At 33.8% G+C, this 22,403-nt stretch overlaps 2 protein-coding genes across 3 annotated transcripts; one reads left to right on the top strand and one right to left on the bottom strand.

The window, feature by feature from the left end:
• Positions 1-5,221: 5,221 nt before the first annotated feature.
• LOC115707863 (aldehyde dehydrogenase family 3 member H1) lies at positions 5,222-12,513 on the top strand. 2 transcript variants are annotated; one of them, XM_030635961.2, is made up of 10 exons: positions 5,222-5,553; positions 10,107-10,175; positions 10,261-10,357; positions 10,461-10,667; positions 10,899-11,014; positions 11,115-11,219; positions 11,305-11,477; positions 11,564-11,654; positions 11,746-11,895; positions 12,129-12,513. In XM_030635961.2, the coding sequence occupies exons 1-10, from the start codon at positions 5,332-5,334 to the stop codon at positions 12,360-12,362; spliced, it is 1,464 nt and encodes a 487-aa protein (XP_030491821.1). In that variant the 5' UTR covers positions 5,222-5,331; the 3' UTR covers positions 12,363-12,513. The 2 variants fall into 2 exon arrangements, with proteins under 2 accessions (XP_030491821.1, XP_030491812.1); XM_030635952.2 differs by lacking the exon at positions 5,222-5,553 and adding an exon at positions 8,299-8,674.
• Positions 12,514-14,189: 1,676 nt separating this feature from the next.
• On the bottom strand, positions 14,190-22,201 carry LOC115718984 (uncharacterized). The gene is made up of 5 exons (XM_061105740.1): positions 20,216-22,201; positions 19,930-20,121; positions 19,499-19,842; positions 15,715-15,855; positions 14,190-14,199 (listed from the first exon to the last, which is right to left on the bottom strand). Exons 1-5 carry the CDS (start codon positions 20,405-20,407, stop codon positions 14,190-14,192), a joined length of 879 nt encoding a protein of 292 aa, XP_060961723.1. The 5' UTR covers positions 20,408-22,201.
• Positions 22,202-22,403: the final 202 nt, after the last annotated feature.

Below are 22,403 nucleotides of genomic sequence, written 5' to 3'. Positions count from 1 at the left end.
TGAAATATCATTTATACAGGGTTAAGTGTTTTAAGGATAAAATACATTGTAGGGTGTTACGGTAATTTAAGTCCCTTTACAGTGTAGATCATGTTGGGTTTTATGCCCTAAATAAAACTCTTTACAATCTGATTAGTTATCAATATAAGACATTCGAAGTGATTGATGTTTGCATGAATTTTACATGCTAATGGTTTAATATGTTTAATATGTTTATTACATTCATACACACAAAATCAGTTAAATCCAGATCATATGTTTATTCACAATTACAGTATCATCAACACAGTGGAATGTGATTGTGATCATATGAATCAAAAGTTTTGGTCCCTGTTTCATCAGTGTTATTGGATTTACACTAATGTGATAATCAGCGATGATGTGTACTTACACTTGGAGTAAGTGTTATGTTCTTTCCAGGACATTAGTAAAGTATACTAGTTTCGAATGTATGGAGTATACATTGGACTGGACCGATATTGCAACTAAGTTAAGATATTACAAACTTACCGTTATACATATCTTTCCAAGTCAATATCAGTAGTTGATCTTAAGATTAAAAGAATCTAAATCCTGATATGCTTGGGCTCAACTCAGGAGTGCTATTCATGTTCTTAGATTTATTAGTTAAGCCTACTTTCGGGTCAGGGTGATACGTATATTTCGAGGACATGATAGTGTGATTGAGTGGGAGTGCCGAACATAAATATGGAATCTATAGCTTCTACTGGTGTATAGAAGTCAAGTGATGATTCCCTTCGAGCTTAGCAAATAGAAGTAAATGGATGAGCTCTTGTTTAACTGACTAATTATTAGATCACTAAACACCATTTACAGGTAGCTAAGTGTTTTAAGGGGCAAAATACATTGAGGGGTGAGAACGGTAAAGAAATCCCATCTCGATGTAGATCATCTATATAGAGGATCTTTAAATCACAATAAGATTATAACAATGGTTAAATGAGATAGTATATTGATATCGTGAAACATACAATATGCTCTATATAAGTTTGAGAGTGCAATTCTAAGTTCTAAGAGTGGATTCAACGAAGAATTAATAAGTGGTAAATTTGGTTCACTTATTGGAAGCTCAGCATATAGATCCATGGTCCCCATTCTAGTTGAGAACATTCTGCTTGTAAGACTCATTAATTGATTCGTGATTGATCAATTATAATTCTAAAGTTAGACTATGTCTAATTTTATGAATTTTCACTAAGCAGGGGTGAAATTGTAAAGAAAAGAGTTTCTAGGTTTATTTATTTATTAATGGACTTTATATGTCTAATTAATAATTAAATTAAATGACAATATTATTTAATAATCTATTTTAGTTATTAAATAATTAGTTTTGGCATTTAAAAGGTTAGAATTGGAAAATTGGCGTTTTTGAGAAAATAGAGATAAAATTTGATAAAACTGCAAAATCAAGTGAGGCCCATTAAACACCATATGGCCGGCCACTTAGATGAGTTTTTCAAATTAATATTTTCATTATTTTAATGCAAAATAAATCCTAACCTAAACCTAGTAGTTGCCTATAAATAGAAAGTGATGGCTCAGTCAAAACACAAGTTTTCAACAAGCTTTTCTGACAGAAATTTCTCTCTTCAGAAAACTGAGCCTTCCCACTTTCTATACTTAGGCCGAAATCCCTCTCTCTTTTCCCTTCATCTTTTTCGTGACCCTAGTGAAAGAGTAAGTGCCCACACACAGCAAGCAGTAACTCAATCATAGATTGGAAGACTGTGAAGGATCAAACTTGAAGAAGAAGGACATTCGGGCTCAGATCTTGATTATACTCTGCTACAGAAAGGAATCAAGGGTTAGAGATCTGAGTGGAATGAGACATTAATTCCGCTGCATCAATGTAAGGTTTTCTTAACTTTATATGTGTTTAATTTATCGTTTTAGAAAGTTCATATTTAGGGTGTTTAAACAACATACTTGTGAGTAGATCTAAGATCCTGGTAAAATAATTTCCAACAGATCATCCATATAGAGGATCATTGATCACATTAGGATTATAACAATGGATAACTAATAATGTGTCTATATGGTGGAACATATAGAGCATTCTATATACTGAGAGTGCAATTCTGAGTTCTATGTGTGGATTCAACGAAGAATTAATAAGTCAGTGAATTTAAGTGGTAAATTCTAGATCTGCTTATTGGAAGCTCGGATATATAGACCCATGGTCCCCTCACTAGTTGAGATGATATTACTTGTAGGACTCATTTAATTGATTTTAATTAATCAATTAAAAATTCTCAAGATAGACTTGTCAGTTTGAGAATTTAGCACTTATTAAGGGCAAAACAGTAAATAGAGATTTTGAAGGGCATATTTATTAATTAGGAAACTTTAATTAGTTTCATTATTAATAAAGTAAATGATAATATATTATTTGATAATTATTTTTAATTATTAAATAATTAGATTTATCATTAATATGGTTGAACAATGGAATTGGCAATTTTTCACAAAAAGGGAAACAATCAAGTGTAGGAAAAGGAAAGTTGGAAAAGAGGCAAGCCTTGTTTCCACATTGCCTAGGCCGGCCCCTTTACCTTCCTTTTCCCTTTGATTTTCTCAGTTCAAAATGTCAATCATAGCCCTTGGTGGTCTTCTATAAATAGAAGGCAAAGGCTTCAGAGTTTAACACAACTGTACAAGCTTTTCACAGCATTATTCTGAAAGAATTTTCTCTCAGAAAATTCTCTCTGAGCCGCCACCCTCTCTCTCTCTCTATACCTTCATTGTTTCGAAATGTATGAGTGCTAGAGTAGTGCCCACACACATCAAGTAATACCTCAATCATAGTGAGGAAGGCTGTGTAGAATTCAGAAACAACAAAGAAGGACTTTCGGGCTCAGATCTTGATTATACTCTGCTACAGAAAGGAATCAAGGGTTAGAGATCTGAGTGGGAGGAGACATATATATTCCGCTGCAATCACTGTAAGATTTCTGATACTCTTATGTGTTTAATTTCCTATCGTTTTAGAAGTTCATATTTAGGTTGTTAAATCAACATACTTGTGAGTAGATCTAAGTTCCTGGTAAAATAACTTCCAACACTAAGATCCTGGTAAAATTAATTCCAACAGTGGCATCATCAGTATTGACTTTAACTGTCCCCTCACTAGAATGTTGCCACTGTATTGTGAGGCCCACAGGCTTATTAACTCTAGCGTAATAATGGTGTTTTCGTGAATTTGTTTATTTTGGCAGAACTAAATTCGCCACCAAGTAATAAGGATGAATTCAATATCATAATTAGGAAGAGGTTGAATGATATTACAAATGAACACAAACATATCACTAACGAACCACTCAATTTTCTAAGCTTAAACTTGTGAAGTTTCGTCCCATGATCTAGATTCTAGCATCCTCAAAGAGCATAATAAGTGGTCTATCTAAGTAACTTGAAAACTTCAGGTCCAAACGAGACATAAGCTAGAAAATAGAGAGAAAAAGAGAAAGGGTTCGCAAGGAGGGTGGGACCATCAGGTTTTCCTTGAGTTCTCAAGCCTAGTTTCGCCTAAGCTGATGGTGGTGGCGACGCCATGATAACGAAAGGGCCGAGAAGAGAAAAGGAGAGTGATGGAGGTTGGGCTTTAGGGTTGGGGATTTTTAGGGTTTTGAGTTTCAGGAAAAGGGACCCGAGGTTCGCTTGAGGTGAGGAGGGGGCTAGAGATAGTGGTTCCGATATGTTTTTGGCGCCACATGAGGGAAACCAGAGGGAGTTATAAATTTTTATTTTTTGTAATTTTATTATTTATTTTGCTTTTTTTTTTAAATGATTTTTATATTTTTAAATGATGTGGACTACTTCAATATTCTTACGTAAACATTTGTGTACAGACTGCAGTACACCTTGGCCTGTGACCTTAGCACTTAACAACATCATTTTAACGAAAGTGTAAAAATTAAAACAAAAGATAATTTAAGTAGTTTTATTGTTAAAAAATCAATTTATATAGGTGCCGTTTGATAACACTTATGTTTTTTAATTTTTTAATCACAAAATGAAAGTAAAATTTTTGTTTTTCAAAAATAAAAATGCATTCTGTAACCACTTTTGATTTTCAATTTTAAAAACAGAAAACAAAACTGTGTTCTGTAAAGTTTATTTTCATTTTTATTTTTTGATTTTATTTACCTTGAGTCTAGGTCCAGGGTCGAATTCGGGTTAAGGTCAGAGGACGGGTTCAGCGCTAGGGCTGTGGGAGGATTTAGGTCCGAGTCTTATTGAAGTCTAAAATATTAATTGAGAAAAAAAAACTGTTTAAAAAAATATTGAAAGTAATTTTCTTTTATTTTTAAAATTTTGATTCTCAATTAAAAAAAAAAATTGAAAAGTAAAACAGAATTAATACCAAAATAGTTAAAATAGTGATTTGGGTCCGTATAGTTAAAATAGTTTTGATCCAAAATTAAAATAACATAATAGTTATGAATATACATAGGAAACAAAAACAAAATTAGCAAAATATTTTGTATTATCCATATCTATGTAAATCATTTTCAAACCAATAAATTAATAGCAATAATGAATAATAAAGAAAAGAATTTAGTACGAAAACAAACATATCTTTATATATTAAAAGTGCCTATCTAACGGCAATTCTTGGTTTAACAGAATATTCTTAAAAATAAAAAGAATATTTTGTTAAATTTAACGATTAGGTTTGATCTCCCGTTAACAAATAAACCCAATAATTAAACCCAAAAAATTAAACAAACTTTTAAATATTAATAATCTTTTTTTAAATGAAAAAAATCATTTTACCCACATATCTCTCTAACAAACCTATTTTGGAGAATATTAATATAATATTAACACTTTACACAATATTTATAAATATAAACTTACATTACAATGCTATGTTAAAAAAAGAACTAAATAGAATAATCTACTACTCCAATAATAAATTTATTTACAATTTTATAATTACACTAATATTATTTTTAATACATTATTAAATAATATTTCAAATATAAATATTTAATTTTTTCAAACAAAAAATTTGTAATCTTTAAAAATAAAATACATTCAAAATCTTAAAAATACCAAAATCTTAAATAAAACTAGCAATACGTGCCTCGGCACGTACATTCACCTAGTATATATATATGTGAGAGTGAGACAATATGGCATCATTTTCTCCAACCGTATTATAATAAATATATTTATATATCCACACATATACACAAGAAAAGAACAACTTCTCTGTTTCTCTCTCACTGAAAGAAAAAAGATCAAATTAAAATCACCATCAAATCATCACCTCTCTGATCGGAGAGAATTGATCTGGACCGTTGGATGGCTGAGAGTGTAGAAATGACGGTGTTCGAAGGCAAAGATGCATTGAATATGGCGGAAGAACTGAGAGTGAGCTTCGGCTCTGGTAAGACTAGAAGCTACGAATGGAGAATTTCACAGTTAAAAGCTATTATCAATATCATAAGCTCTCACGAACCTCAAATCCTCAAAGCTCTTCATTCCGATCTATCCAAACCTGAAATCGAGGCTTACATTCAAGAGGTATTTCCTTCTTCTTCTTCTTCTTCTTCTTCGTCTTCTCTCTTTGTTTTTTTCTTTTATATTTTGATTATGTTTGTTTGTGTGCTATTAATTTCAGAAAGTTGGTTTTGACTTTTATGAATGTTTGACTGAATTTTCTAAAATTATATTTGCCTTTTTATGTTTTAATTTTTACAATTAATTTCTTTACTTTTTTTGGCAAAACTATTTGTTTATTTTGACATCAGGTCATTTTTTTTTTTATAAAGTAGTATACATCGTACTTATTTGAAACATTTTCAATCTATATTGTTTATCTTAAATATTTACATGATCATTAAAAAATTTGAATGAAAAAAAATTTAGAGGCCAAAACGGTAAAACACGTATTAATACACAATTTTTGGGTGCATTAAAGTATTTTATTATGAAAAATAAAATAATAATCTTTTTTTATAGCACTCTCATTAACTTCTTTATACTATTTTTAAAAACATTTCACTATAATTTTATTTTTTCTATTTTACTTAATAGTTTTACATCACATTATTCATCAAATTCTTTATTGAAAATAAAATAAATTTAATTATTTTATAAAAAAGAAACAAAAAGTAATAAAATATTTTTAAAAAACTCTGAAAGTTTGAAGTAGGGATATACATTTTTCTATGGGGATGAGGCCTCGCAGAGACCCGCCTTTAATGGAATGAGGATTCTCTGTCTAAATGGGGAACGGGATGGGGCGGAAATCACACTTCCCATCGTGACAGAGTTTAGTATTTTATTTTATATGTCTAATAATATTTTATGATTTGTAATTTATGTTTGTATTTTTAAGTATATTTTTTTTGAAGGATTTTTTAGTATATTTCTAATAATAATTAATGTGATATTTTAAATTTTTAATATTTTTATATATATAAATTTTTAGGGATATGATTTTGTCCCGTGATGTAATGTATTATGTGGTACATTAGATGTGTTTCAGGGTACATTAAATGAGTGTCAGAGTACGATTCTACTTTTAACTCTAATTACTCCTAGATCAATCTTAGCCGTCAGATCAAATAACTCTCTCATCTGATGGCTGCCGTACATCACAGATTACAATCCGTGAAAGTACAATAACGGGACAAAATCATATCCCTAAATTTTTATTATAAACTTTATTTTTTTTATTAGGGGATTTTCTTCCTTGTCCTTGTCCCCGCCTCCATTAGGAGATTCTCCGTTAAGTAGGGATAGGAATTAAAATCTTTAACGAGAATAGGGACGGGAGAAGTAGTCCCGTGTACATCCCTAGTCTGAAGCATCTTTAAAATGAAACTTTATAACAGAGCTAATAAAGTGATATTTTAAAATCTTTTAGTGTTCGTTTGGTGAGTTGTATTACATCATATTGTATAATACAATATTACATTGAATTGTATTTCATGCAATATTATTATGTAAAATTATATGTGATATTAAATTTTTTGGACACCTAAATATATAATATTTTAGTGTAAATTAAAATTTAACTATTTTACATAACAAACGAACCCTTAATATAATTTTTCACATATTAACTATTTTAGAGTAGCTGATGAGGATAAATGCTAAGAGAAAAAAATAATTATATTTTTTTTAGAGAAATATTAAAAGATATTTATAGTGCCTAATACTCTTGTGAAAGTATAATATCAATTGGTGTAACATAATATCCTTATTATTTATTTTATTTTAATAAATATTATAAAAATCGTTAATTAATTATAAGATAATTATTGTGGTGCTAATTTCTCGGGTAACCATACTTTATTTTTTAGGTTAATTGAATAATTTTTTGTTTTGTTTTTTTTTTTAAAAAAAAAATGAATGAATATATAGTGCTAGAATGCTAGTTGGAATCTGAAGCGTGTGAAACTGACTGTGTCGTCCACGGTCTGCCAACGGCTGACGCACGCACGCAAAATTTCTTTCTTTCTTTATTTTTTATAAAAGATGAATTATTAAATGATGTAGAGGAAATTTTAAATATTATATTATAATATATTTATAGGAATTTATTTTAAGTGGGATTATTTTTTCTTGATATTTTATTGGATGATAAAGTAAGACACATATTAATATGATGTAACCGTGTGTATTGAATGCCAATAGAAATATTTGTTTTTTTTTTTTTAAGTAATTTGCAAATAAATATCTAAATAATTTTTAGCAGTTATAATTGTTAATTAAATGGTCAGTGGTAATTTTTAATTGGTCTAAATTACTAAATTTATATTTTTATTTAAAAATTAATTTAAATATACTAATAAAAAATAAGACCTAAATAATAACTTAACAGCTGATTACCTATAAAATTTCTAAAATTATAACTTACTTATTAATATTAGTTTTACCCAAATATATTTTTTTTTAAGTAATTATCAACGACCAAACAATCAGGTTGATCACCTAATTTAATAAAAAAAAATTAATAAATTTATTTAATTTCCAAAGCTGACGCGCGTATCTTATCTCATTTTTATAAATTAATATTAATATATTAATTAAAAAAAATACAGTAACAAAATTTAGCAGAAAATCCGCAAACTGAATGTGAAACGACAGCTCTTCCCGACTTCACGCGCACTCAAATCGCGTGCCATTTAATCTCAAGAGTTCAAACTTCAAACGCTACGTTCTATGTGTACAGATTTAGGCACGTGCGGACCCCATGGCCCCACCACAGCGATATAAACTATAATATCTAATATTAAATATTTTCAAAACTAATTATTATTATTTTCTTTTGCTTTCTTCACTTGGAATTTTCACAAGCCCAATAATAAAAAGTACCACCTTAGCCGACTATATATATATACCTATATTTATATAGAGAGAGATACATAAGAAATATACAGTTTAGTATATAGCTATGGCGATTGACGGAGTAGAAGAGAAGATGATGAAGGAGGAGGTGTTCGATTCAACAACGGCGTCGTTTTTGCTGAAAGAGTTAAAACAGAGTTTCGCCTCTGGTAAAACTCGGAGCTATGAATGGAGAGTTTCGCAGTTGAAGAGTATTTTGAAATTTGTCAACGATCACGAACAAGATGTGGTCGATGCTCTTCGCTCTGACCTTTCTAAACCTGAATTCGAATCCGTCATCTATGAGGTTCTTACTCGATTATTAGTTTTTTTTTTTTTTATGAAATAAAAATATCTTGATAAGAATTTGAATTTTTGAAGTGTTGTTTAATGTGTCGGTGGTTATAATTGTATTATTTTAAATTGAATAGTTACTATGAACACTCAGATACTAATCTGGGTATTTGGATAGTTCATAGAAATATTTTTGCAGGAATTTAAGCCTAATTTAATGCCAAATTTAAGTGTGTGTGCTTATATATGAATATTGATGACGCATATTATTGGAAAAACTTTGCATTGATTGCGGGAGAGAAAAGTCATGTCGCAATTGGTGAAAAGATACCGAAATTTAATATTGTGGCGTGTGGGTGTTTTTTTTTTATGATGTATAGGGTGTCTTGTATATCCACACTTACATTACATGGTTTTAAAACAGCTATATTTTATAATTTATGTAATACTCGATACTTAATTATAGCAATAATAAAGTGGTGTTAGACACCATGTATTTTTCAATATCAAACCTTATTTATTTTACTTTAATAATAATTATAAAAGACCTGTAACTAATTATAAGATGTCACCCTTATAGAGGTGCTAGGCACCATGGTGCCTAATACCATGCTCCTTATATAAGTATATAATTTTATCATTTTTCAAGCTTGACTTTAAGCATTTTCAGCTTTTGGTATCATGTATTGCAAGCAAGTTTACATTTTTGCAACAGTTTGACTGAATTTCAGCTCTTTTAATATGCTAGACAACAAAGTTTACATATACAATTGGCATAAGAGCATTAATTGGTTGAAACTAACTGCATAGCCTTTCATTACATGGTTAGGAAGCTTTAGAACTGCGCATTTATTGCAACAATGAGAAACTTGTTCCACCTCACTTTTCCAGGAAGTGATGTCTTTTATTTATTTGTTTGGCCTTGTTAATTAATGTCTGAACTGATATTCTGTGGTTGGTTAAGAAAAACAGTTAGACTGTTGTCTGATGTCAGAGTAACAGGAATTCACAAATAATTTCGTACTTTAGGATTTTTTTTTTCTTTATGGTCTTAAGATAAAATTAAACTCGTTTACTTTATTGAATTACTTAACTCGTTGGCTTTTTGGTGGACATGTTTGTTGGCACTGAAATAAGAATGATGTACTTCCTATATTCAGGGTGCCAATTTACTAGAGAATGGACAATTATTTCAGACTTTCACAGTTATAATGTGAATTCCTGATGTTATGAGAAATTCACTTTCTAGTTCAATTTTTTGTTCTCACTTCAGTTTATTTTTCCCATAACAATAAACCCTTCAACGTATTAAATGACAAAAAAGTAGTAGTTATCCAGGAATTTGTGAGTAGCTCTCATTTAGTTGTGGCTTCACAATATGGTAGTCTATATTGGATTTCTTTCTTGGCCTTTTGCTTAATTTCCTTCCTATGACTATTACGCAGGTATCTATGTTAAAGAATTCATGTAAAGGGGCTCTTAAGAAACTAAAACATTGGATGGTACCGGAAAAGGTATGTACTGTGTCACAGGTTCTCCTCTGATATATGTGACATGTATTTTTGCTTGTTTAATTCAATATCATCTGTTCTTTTGTAGGCTAAAACTTCAATGACCACTTTCCCTTCTTCAGCTGAGATAGTGTCTGAACCATTAGGTGTTGTCTTAATCATTTCAGCATGGAACTATCCTTTCTGTATGTCTAAACATCTAAAGAACTCATTTATTTTGTTGTTGAAATTATGGTGTATATGTACTTTTAAATAACTTTTCTAATTGTGCAATCTTTTGTTTATTAGTGCTGTCCCTGGATCCTGTTGTTGGAGCTATTGCAGCTGGTAATGCTGTTGTTCTGAAACCATCAGAAATTGCTCCAGCCACGTCCTCATTGCTTGCTAAATTACTAAGTGAATACATGGATAGATCTTGCATAAGAGTTGTCGAGGGAGCTGTTGCCGAAACATCTGCACTGTTGGAGCAAAAATGGGACAAAATTTGTTACACAGGTTCTATTCTTTTCCATTTGTTTCTTCTCATCTTGTGTGATGTTGAAATCTTGGATCAAATCAACTTCAATAGATACTTGTCATTTGTTGGTGCATCTAATCTAAGATGAACATTTTGTATTGATAATATACCAATGATATCTCTTCAGATGCAGCTAAAGTTTCTCTGCTAATCTTTTTTTCTTAAAATTTCACACTTAGTAATAATACAAATAATTTTTTGAATATTAGGCAATGGGAAGGTAGGTCGCATTGTGATGCAGGCTGCTGCAAAACACCTTACGCCTGTACTTTTGGAGCTCGGTGGAAAATCTCCAGTTGTTGTTGATTCAGCCGTCAATTTACAAGTACTGAACTCTTCTGTATTTTCAGTCTGTATTCTGCCATATGTCTTGCTAAGATTTCTATCATTAATTTCAACTCATGCTGAAACTTTTTATGTCAAAGGTTGCTGTGAGGCGGATTATTGCTGGCAAATGGTGCTGTAATAATGGACAAGCTTGCATTTCTCCTGATTATATCATTACAACAAAAGATTTTGCTCCCAAGTTGGTATGTTTCCTGATATACAGCGTTGCAGGTCTCAATCGACACTCAGCTTTATTTCTTTCAAACTAAATTCCTTATTTTTCTTCAGGTGGACACTTTGAAAGAGGAGTTAGAGAAATTTTATGGGAAGAATCCATTACAATCAAAAGATTTGTCTCGTATTGTGAATTTAAACCACTTTGCTCGCTTGTCAAAGCTCTTGGATGATGAAAAGGTTTCTGGTAAAATCGTCCTAGGAGGCGAAAGAAATGAAACCGAATTGTAAGTTCAATAGTTTTTGGTACACTATTTCATAGTAGCTAGTTATATCAAATTGTTTCAGTCAATTAATGTCCCTTCAATGGCAGGAGGATTGCCCCCACACTCTTGTTAGATGTGCCCCGAGATTCTCTGATCATGAGTGAAGAAATATTCGGTCCTCTGCTTCCAATTATTACAGTAAGAAACAGAGGACTTTTACAATAATAGTCACATTGATACAATGACAATTCATTGTTTGATCACAAAGTGTTTCTCCTTGTTTCAACAGGTTGACAAAGTAGAAGATAGTTTTGATATTATCAGCTCGGGACCAAAGCCCCTTGCAGCATATTTATTTACCAGCAACGAAAAGCTTAAGAAGCAGTTTGTTACGACGGTATCTGCTGGCGGTGTGGTTGTCAATGACACTACCATACATGTAACTTTTCTTCTATATCTCTCTCACATAATTCATGTTCACATAGTCATTTGCAAGCATATATGCATACACATAAAACCAATTAGGATGAAACACAAGAATAAGAATAAGTATAGGAATCTTTCAATAGCTTAATCTAAGATCATCATCTTCAAAAGAATCTATAAAATCTTTCGATATCCTATTGTTCACTATTCTGAAGACATTTTTTTTTCTTCATATGGTTGGTGCAGCTTGCAGTTGACTCACTCCCATTTGGAGGAGTAGGAGAGAGTGGAATAGGTTCTTACCACGGGAAATTTTCTTTCGATGCTTTTAGCCATAAAAAGGCAGTTGTCTACCGAAGCTTTCTTGGCGACGCAGCAATAAGGTACCCGCCTTACACGTTAGGTAAGCTAAGGCTGTTAAAGGCCCTTATGGGTGGTAGCATAGTACGCATAATCCGAGCCTTGTTTGGATGGTCTTAGCAACTTTGAATACATGTGAGAGTTTGTAACAAAGTTTTTTTTTTCCCTCTATTTATGGATCTTTTGTTTTGATTTTAAATTTGAACACGTTTAATTTATTCTGGAATCGGAAATAAAATTTGCTATTTAATTGTTTGTACACTACAACAAATATGTTTTTTCCCCTTGAATTTATATATGTATTATATAACTTTGATGTTGAATTTAACTTTGTATATTTCTATACACAATTTATTCAGTCTTGCGGTCTTGCCCAATCTTTCTTTCTTTTCCTTTTCTATAAGCTCTAAAAAAAAGTGGTCCTCAAATAAAATGAAAGTATGACTGTAATTTAATAATTTTATATGAATTATTAGAATAAATAAAAATCAAGATAAATAAATTGCATATTTCACTTGCAAAAATTTACATAAGTACGTGTTTAGAGTTTTTTGAAACAATACGTTTAGAGTTTACAGTAACAAGTTCCTATTAGTTAACTGTTTTTCTCATATTTATTCTTTATAATTTAAGATAATTAGATTTTTAACAAGTTTCTCTTATTTTTATACTAAGGAATTAAGCCGCGCCTTGCGCGGATTTGACCCTAGTTTTGTAAATTTTCTTTTACTGATTAAGTAATACCATGATTAAGTAATACCGATTAAGTAATATATTATAAAATGTAATATTTTGATGTATATATATATACTAGGAGAAAGCTACGTGTAAAGCACGTATACTTAGTTTTATGATAGGTGTTTTATAATATAAATGAGAATGATTCAATAAATAATCATATAATTTAATTTATTATTATAGTCTAATTGAATTTTTTTAATAAAGTGATTTATTCAAGAAAAACTTATTTTATTATCGAGTGTAGTAATTTTTATGTATATTCAAATAATTCAAATGATGGTGTTACAATTTAAAATAAATACTAATTGTAATATGTTAGTTTTAATAATTTAATATAATTAAAGAAATTACGATAATGTAATTACAAACTTAATATTCAAGATATATTCAAACTTAATATTTTCAAATATTTATTTTTTAAAAAAAAACCAAATAACAATAAATCTAAAATATATAACGTTCAATGACTTTAGTGAAACACAAAAGCCAAAACTAAAAAAATTTAACCAATTCACAAAGTAGTCAATTTTTTTTATTATTATTATTTTACTTTATTTTCTATCTTAAAAATAAACCAAAGAATAATACCATATAAAAACCAAACACATTTCATTACATACATTGTTTAGAAGTAGACTAAAGTACAATGACATAAAGAATTAATTTTGTTATTTTTTAATTGTTATTATAAAAAATATCATATAATAAAAGAAAATAAAAAAGTGTAATATAAAGTATGAAATGGAAACTTAAAAAGCAAAAATTTAAGAAAAAAAATCTTTATAGTTTTATAAATAAAATATTCAATTGTGTCCATTCAATAGAGAGAATAGTATATTTTACATAAATCAATTTTGTTTATTTGAAGTTTAAATAGCTTTAGATAATTTATGCAAATTAACTTGTATACAACAATTCTTTTGTCATTGATTAAAGTAATCGTTCTAAAAGTTGACAACAATATCAAACCTTGTATATATATTGCAGAAATTTATAAAATTGTAAATGAATGGCTTGATAAACTATCGAGCAAAAAAAGAAAAAATAATATATGGTAAGATCTCAGACGACCCACTCTGTATATGTCTCTTTTTGTAATTTTCTCTCTTTATTTTCTTTCTCTATTTCACACAAAGTATTAATCAGTAGCTAAGTACAATACACCTATAATAGTAGCTAATAATTGGAAGATATGTAAGAAATAAATTAATCTGATCTACAATTTACAATGTTAATTCACATGAAGATTACAACATAACTTTACAGATGCATAATTAACAATAGAAGTAGAATGCACTTTAAGTACGAAATCATGGTGTTATTACTAAGTTCAATTTTTGTGATACCAAACTTATAATTTATAATGGCCAAAAATAAATAGAGGAAATTATGAAATTAATTTTTAAATTAAAATGATTAGAACTTTACTTTGAGTAAGTAAATATTTATCATCCATCTTGAATTGTTTTCCAATATTATTGACCATTAAGGGAAAGAAGAGTATTAAACAAACTGTATTAAAGCTTAAATTCTTTTAAAAAGTTTGACGTAAATGACTTCACTTTAGTGTTATTAGTATTTAGTATGAGATGGAATTAGAATAGGGAAATTTCAATTTTTGGCCTTAATAATACAAGCCATATCAAAATTTATACCCTTTCTTAATTTGTACAAATTTAGTCCATTAATTACATGAACTTCCCATTTTACCCTTTTTTTTTAAAAAAAATAAAATAAAATAGCTAAAATCTGAAATTGATCTTTCTCTCTCTCTTCCCTCTTCCCTCTCTCTCGTGCACCACTCTCTCTCTCTAGAAAAAAACTGAAAAATTTATCAAAAAAATTCCCTCTATCCGTCCCACTCTCTCGTCACTCTCTTTCTTCCCTCTTGAATGGTTGTTTTCTCGGTGGGTGTTGGTGGAAAACCGAAGCACAACTCAATATCACTGAAGAATCTTACACCATTATAATGGGTAAGTTGTATTTTAAGCATTTTGTTTGACTTTATGTAGTTTAAAATTGTTATATGTGTGTTTTTTGTTGGAACTGCTGTTTTTTGGTCTGAAATTGTTGAGATCTGGCAGATCTGGTTTTCAGTCGAATTCTGGGTTTTCCAGTGTTATCGATGATATATCGATACTATGTCGATGGTTTGTCGATGATTACAAAAGGAAAGGTCAGTGACGACCATTATCGACGTTATGTCGACATAATGTCGACGTTATGTCGACATTATGCAACAAACATATTGTTTCCAATTTGTCGACATTTTGTTGACGTTATGTCGACAGCATGTCGACAACAAGCATTTATCTCATTTTAGAAGTTGTCGATATTTTGTCGATACCATGTCGACAAAATATCAATGCAAATGAAAAAAAGCCGTAAATAACATAACATAACATTAAAATAACATAAAATAAAAGGGAAATTTCATTAAAATAAGAAAAAAAACATAACATAAAAAAACATTAAAAAAAACATAAAATAAAGTTCATAAAAAAAAAACAAACATTAAATAAAACTCACCACAAGCCATAACATAAGAAATTATTTTTTTTTAAATTCTTTGGCTTGTGCGTGAGCCTTGCAATACTTGCATAATGTTCCAGGCTTCACCGGTTTATCGTTAAAGATGCCTAGTTTGCAACGACGGCATCCTTCGGGGAACCCTGGTGGTGGAGCCGGCCATACAGCAGTTTTGCAAAAATGTGCTTCAAGTTTCCTGAACCTGAACTCGTTCCCACATCGTTCTCTTTCGAAAGCTCTTTGGGCGTCAAAAACTTTCTGCATTTCAGGAGTAACTATGCCAACATCAGGCTCCTGCTTCAGCTCTTCAGGAGTTAAGATGGGGAATTTGCCTTTGTTCTTTCTTGGGGCCATAACTTAAGAATAAGAGAAATTTTTAAGAGTAAGAGAGAAGTAGAAGACAAGAGCACTTATGAATAAGAAAGGGATTTGCTTTTATAGAGCAGTAAACATGTTGGGAATGTATGAAAATTTAATGGTTATTAAATGCGTAACTGTACAGGTAAAACACATGAAATGGTGTATTTGTCGACTGAATGTCGATACTATGTCGACATAATGTCGACAACATGCCAATTTAGTGTCACTGCTAACTCATTTGTCGATGCCATGTCGACGTCATGTTGACAGCTTGTCGATAGGACACGTGTCTGACATGCAACGTGTCAGTTGGGAAGGGTTGTTGGGAACGTAGGTAAAATTTATTAACATTAAATGTGTAACCGTTGTTAATTGTCGATTGAATGTCGATGGTATGTCGATATTATGTCGATGGCGAGCATGCTTGGTGTGGTTGTTGACGTTATGTCGACAATCAGTGCCCTTATTTCTGCTGTTGTGATTATCGACATTATGTCTATTGATATCGATGGGATGTCGATTTTTATTTTTTTTTGGGTGTTTTTTCCTTTACTCACCTTGTTTTTATGGTTTGCAATTGCAGGAGATAAAGTGTTCCTTGTTGTATCGTACGATGGTGTTTGGTTATGTGAGAATTATAATTGGATCTACAAAGCAAATAGCAGCTTGACGTTGACAGTTACAACTGAGACAACCCTACAAGAACTGCGACAAATTTTATATGAAGAGTTGGAAGTTGATCCGGTAGCGTATGATTTAAAGTTGGAGATTTGTTCCTTGTACATGAAGGGAAAAATGGTTGCGCCAGAGGTTATTAAGAGAGAACGCCAACTGAGAACGTTTTTAGAGATGAGGGCAACAATGTCAAATACAGAGTTTATGCCATTATTCGTGACCAAGGTGAGAAAAGTTGGGAATTCGGAGCCTACGCCGCCTACTAATCCTCTCCCTCGGAGTGTGGTAGGGTCTTGCGTTCCCGAAACAAATGTTGGGATTGGTGTGAATGAGGAGGTTCCGACCAATGTAGAGGTTCCGACCAATTTAGAGGTTCCGACCAATGTAGGGCAAGAACAAGAAGCGACAGGATTTCATCAGTTTGAAGAGTTCGATACACCCTTCTACAATAACGATCCTATTGTAGATTTGAATATGGACGATGAACATGATTTAGCAGTCGATGAAGCCGTAGCGGGACCATTGTTGAGGTTAGAGTGTGTACCGAGTAACCAAGGTACACAGCGAGAACGACAACCTCGTAGTGAAAATCGCACTACACCTGGAACTAGCAGTAGTCGACCGGGCGGGCGAAGAACATGCTCGTCATGCAACGTTCTCAACGTTCTCCTCTTTTGAAGTTTGTACCAAGTTCAAAGCTCCCATGTGGACAAAGGAAGATATAATGGAAAATCATGAGCTAACTACTTGTTTACAAAGTAAGGAAGCAGGGGTGATAGAGCTTGGTAATTTTTATGAAAACAAGGAAGAACTGAGACAAGTAGTGGGTAGGTTTGCACTTAAGAACAATTTCGAGTGGATGGTGAAGAAGTCATCCCCTGATGTGTTGTACGTTACATGCAAGGCTCCAGATTGTAAATGGAGATTGAGGGGGAGGAAGAAGATGCATTCTGACAACTTTGAGGTCACTGTATTTCACAATGAACACACATGTAACTTGAATGCGAGACGTTCAGATCACCGTCAAGCAGCACCATGGGTAGTTGGCCACCTTATTAAGGGGAAGTACACCCAAGATGGAACTAAGTACAAGGCTAAAGACATACAGAGGGACATGTTTGACAACTACGGTATCAGTATGAGTTATGTGAAGGCGTGGAGGTGCAGGGAGATGGGACTTACGTATGCTAGGGGTAGGCCTGAGTTTTCATACATGAAGCTTCCTGGGTACTTGTACATGCTGGAACAGAATCCGGTACCATTACCGACTTGTACTTAGAGGATGAGCGGTTCAAGTCTTGTTATATATCACTCGGTGCATGTAGAAGGGGCTTTTCTTTTTGTCGTCCTGTTTTGAGTATCGATGGCACCTTCTTGAAGACGAAGTACGGCGGTATAATGTTAGTTGCTGTGGCATACGATGCGAACAACCAATTGTTGCCGGTTGCTTATGGTATCGTTGACAGTGAGAATAACGACTCCTGGACGTATTTCTTACAGAAGTTGAGGGTAGCAATTGGCGTGGTTGAGAACTTAGTGTTTGTGTCAGATAGGCATCAAAGCATTGATCATGCTGTTGAACTCGTTTTTCTCGAAGCAGTCCACTGTGCATGCTATCACCACATTGTTATGAACGTGAACGCCAAATTCAAGACTGATGCTTTTCACAACCAAATATATAATGTTGCTTACGCATGGTCGAAGGCGAATGCGATAGAGAGTTCGAGAAGCTTAGAAAGATGAATCCGGCAATTCTTTGCATATGTGGAGAGTATAGGGTTTGAGAAGTGGGCTCACCCTTATTGTTTGGGCGATAGATACAACATCATGACGAGCAACGCTGGAAAGCTTCAATAGTGTCACAGAAGAGTTCAGGAAATATCCAATAACTACTTTGGTTGAATTTATCAGGTTCACACTCCAATCGTGGTTCGCTGATCGCCTCGAAAATGCTGACAAATGTGCCACCCCTTTGGCCACGCTCTTTGAAAAAAACTTGGCAAAAATTCATGAAAATGCAAGGTACAGGCGCGTCCAACGAAATGGAGCCAATTTGTATAACGTTGGTAGGGGACCTAACGGTGAAAGAGGTGGTGATGTGAATCTAGTTGAAAGAACATGCACACAACGGCGTGTTCACGTTATTGAAACTCCCTTGCCTTCATGCATGTGCCGCGGCATTGAAAACGAACACAAGTGTGTACACGCTTTGCTCACCTTATTATTCAAAAGAAACGTGGAGGAAGATTTACGATGATACCATCAATCTTGCTGGTGACGAGGATGATTGGGTTCTCCCGTAACACATCAAGAATATGAAAGTTGGGGTACTGTGGAAAAGAAGCACGTAGGTCGTCCAAGAAAAGGCAACGTGGAAGAAGACGGGAGAACCGTTTCCGTCCGGTGATAAAAAGGTTACGTACCACGAAAGCTGCCGGCCATTGTGGCGATTCGAGCCACAACAGAGCAACATGCAAAGCCTGCATCTGAGGCGTCTTGTACGTATTCGTTGGGAAATTCGATATATTGTAATGATGCATATTTTGTCATAGTTATTTTTGTTGAGGTTGAATATTTTTCAAATATTTTAATTATTTTTAGGTTTAATAGTTATTTTTGTTGAATAATATTGATATTTTATATTTGAAACCACGAATAATTATCAAAATTTGAACGAAAAGAAAATCTATATATACATAACTGTAATGTTAATTACACAAAATATACAATGTCCCAATAATTACACATATAATCGTCGACATTTTGGTAAAATAAATCAACACACCACCGTTGACGAAACATAGCTATCCGGTCTGGCATCACATCGGTCAATCCACGCTGCATCATGAGATGCTCCACATACTCAATGCAATAGACGCCACAATCACCACTAAATGTAAAATAAAATGTAAAGTCAGTCTAACGTAAAACATATTTTAATACTATAGTACTTTTTTATCGCTATGTGCACAGTTGCCGACTTCGGAACTAAGTCGTGAGTGGCTCGAGTCGAGTGCATTTTTGGAAGCACCGTGATGTCACAGTTAGCTAACGCCATGATCTGGTTGTTATGTGGAAATTCCCCGGTTGCAAGGATTAGCGAGGGCAGCAGTTCTGCCCAAACCTTTAGGATGGGTTCCAAGGCGGTCCAATGACAGACGCTGGAATCACAGTCGTAGACATTAATTTTCCACAGCTCTATGTCGACTTCAACTGTGACCCAGTGCCTTGCCTCGGGAAGGTTCAGAACGAAGTAAATAAACTCGTTACCCCTCCATCTCTCAAAGACTTGGGACTGTAATTACAGAGAACAACGAAACAATTAACAAACCATAATAATCTTCCCAAACAATTAACATTTAAAATCTTACTAAAACAATACCTTATGAACCCCTCTGCAGTAGTCCAGGATATAATCCTCCCACACAAAGTTTTTCCTCGGACCCTTGTGGCTCGTCCATGCACTGCTGATCATGGCGGTCACGAATGTGGAGAGAATGACACCCTTCTGAGGAAATGTTAGTGGATAGTCGGTGCGTCGCCTCCTCAGCATATGCATTGCTGCATCTATATGCTGCATATAAAGGGAAATGTCAGTTAGACAAAAAAATATATTAATTGCACATAAAGTTGTAAAGTGAAGTAATATTATAAAATACTTTACTTACGTCATCTGTAAGCCATTCCTTTGGTGTGAGCATTGTCCAAAAGAATCCTGGACCGTAATCACCACTTCTCAAATCCCGAAGTCGGTGGTTCGGAATGAGTCCAACACACCACTTTCGGAAAGTGGTTAACAATTTCTCATCCGGTGGCTCCAGGGGATCAAAAGTCGAAGATGGCCTATGTCTCCTCTTCATCTCCGTATAGTCACCGAACCATACAGGAGGCTTTCTCTTCCTCTTCCGACTCTTAACCACTGCAGGTTGTGCCTCTATCGACAGAATCTCACCCTGCGACTCGGTGTCATGTACATGGATAAGAGGTTGTGCCTCGATCGGAGTCGCTGGAGCTCCCTCATAAGGATCGTAATCGTCGGGGAAGACCTCATCCTCTTCTACTGGGGGTGAAGCAGCTGGTGGTGGGGTAGATGGATCTGCTGGGGCCTCCGGTCTTTGAAGCTGTCGTTGGCGGACGATTCAACATGGCCAATATGTCTCTGAGCTGCTCCATAATTACGTTCTGACCACCCTTCAGCTCTACATGGCTGGTCTCGTATGCCTTCTTCAGCTCGACATGAGCAGCATACAGACCCTGAGTGTCAGCCTCGATCCTATCCAACCGAGCCACTAAATCAGTGTACTCGGCACCCCGAACGCCTGATGAAGATGGTGCACTGGGCTGAGGTTCTGAACCAGTGGCTTGAAAAAATATATATCAAAAAAATACGGTAAGCATACGATAATTCCACAATGTAACAAATATCACAAAACAAAAATAATAAAAAATAAAGACATAAAAAAAAAGTTCCAAAAATTGGTACCTGAGTGTCTGTTTCCTGAGTGTCTGGGACCTGAGTCTCTGGTACCTGACTACCTGCCTCAGCCTCTGTGTCATCGACAACATCATCAACCAGGTTCTCCACACCATCGTAAGATATGGTCCTCACAAATGCCTCCTCCTCTGTCCGTGGAAGTAGCCCCTTCACCACTTCAAGATTCTGTTTATGGTTCAAAAATATCAAAATAAAACCATTTAGCATTTATTACAAGCATTTATGTTAAATAATTATTCTGAACATAAGTGAAAATCATACCCGTCTAGAAAATAATGCGCTGACGTCTTTCTTCCCAATATTGCCTTTGCTCGTCCAGCTAAGCATCCTGGGGAACCGAATCCCGTGGTTCGTGCCATACCTCTTCCCAACCTCCAAAATGGCCTCGCACGCCCAATATTGTACTGCAGGTGCGAAGCCATATGCTGTGTATTTGCACTCGTGCTGAACATCCGAACTCGGCTTCTTCTCGTAGTTGGCCTTCTGTTTCAACATGTCTTTCTGAAGCGAGTGCATGAGTCTGGCGAATGAGTGCTTCCCCCAAGGAATCCGGAAGAAGAACTCGAGGTCTTCCACATATCTAAGTATGTGAGGCGTAATCAGCGCGTTTGCCTCGCGGTCCAGAAGCACTGACTCCACAAATAAGCACAAGCCGAGCTTGTACAAGTCTTCCGGGTTTTGACAGTTTGTGAACTGAAGTTGGAGTGCTTCTGTCTTCACACTATCAGACCGGTTGAAATATCTGTTGATCAATCGGTCTGACCCCGAGCGCGCGACCTGCGCAGCCTTCTCCTCTTCTGTTGGCCCCGAGGAGAAGTCCAAACCCGTAATGAGTGCAAACTTCAGCACCCCGAATCTGACCTCCTTCCGACCAACATAAAACCGCATCCTCAACTCCTCCTGAGCATCCACTTTCATTTTGTGGAGCATCAACTGGTGAAATAACACCGAGGAGAATGTCAAGGGTACGGCATTCCAGAAGCTCCCGAAACGGCTTTCCTTCGCCGTGTTATTAAGGTTGAACTCCTCAAACCGAGCTTTGATTTTTGCGAAAATTCCAGTGCCCCTATATGTGACGCGGCCAGTAAAATGCTCGGGTGCTGGAATAATGAGTCTGGGAGCCATCTGAAAAAACAAAAAACAAATCAACATAACTGCCAAAAAAAATAAAAAATGGTCGACATAACATCGACATCATGTCGATATTCAGTCGACATTACCAAACAGTAAGTAAACAAATAATTTGGTCGACATTATGTCGACATATCGTCGACATTATGTCGACATTATAAAAGCAGACACAAGACTATTATGTCGACAAAATATCGACATCCTGTCGACATTCAGTCGATAGTTCAATC

This window comes from Cannabis sativa, chromosome X (genome assembly GCF_029168945.1).
Source record: "Cannabis sativa cultivar Pink pepper isolate KNU-18-1 chromosome X, ASM2916894v1, whole genome shotgun sequence".
NCBI lineage: Eukaryota > Viridiplantae > Streptophyta > Magnoliopsida > Rosales > Cannabaceae > Cannabis > Cannabis sativa.
The sequence above is the reverse complement of the archived record's forward strand: the minus strand, read 5'-3'. Positions and strand labels throughout refer to the sequence as shown.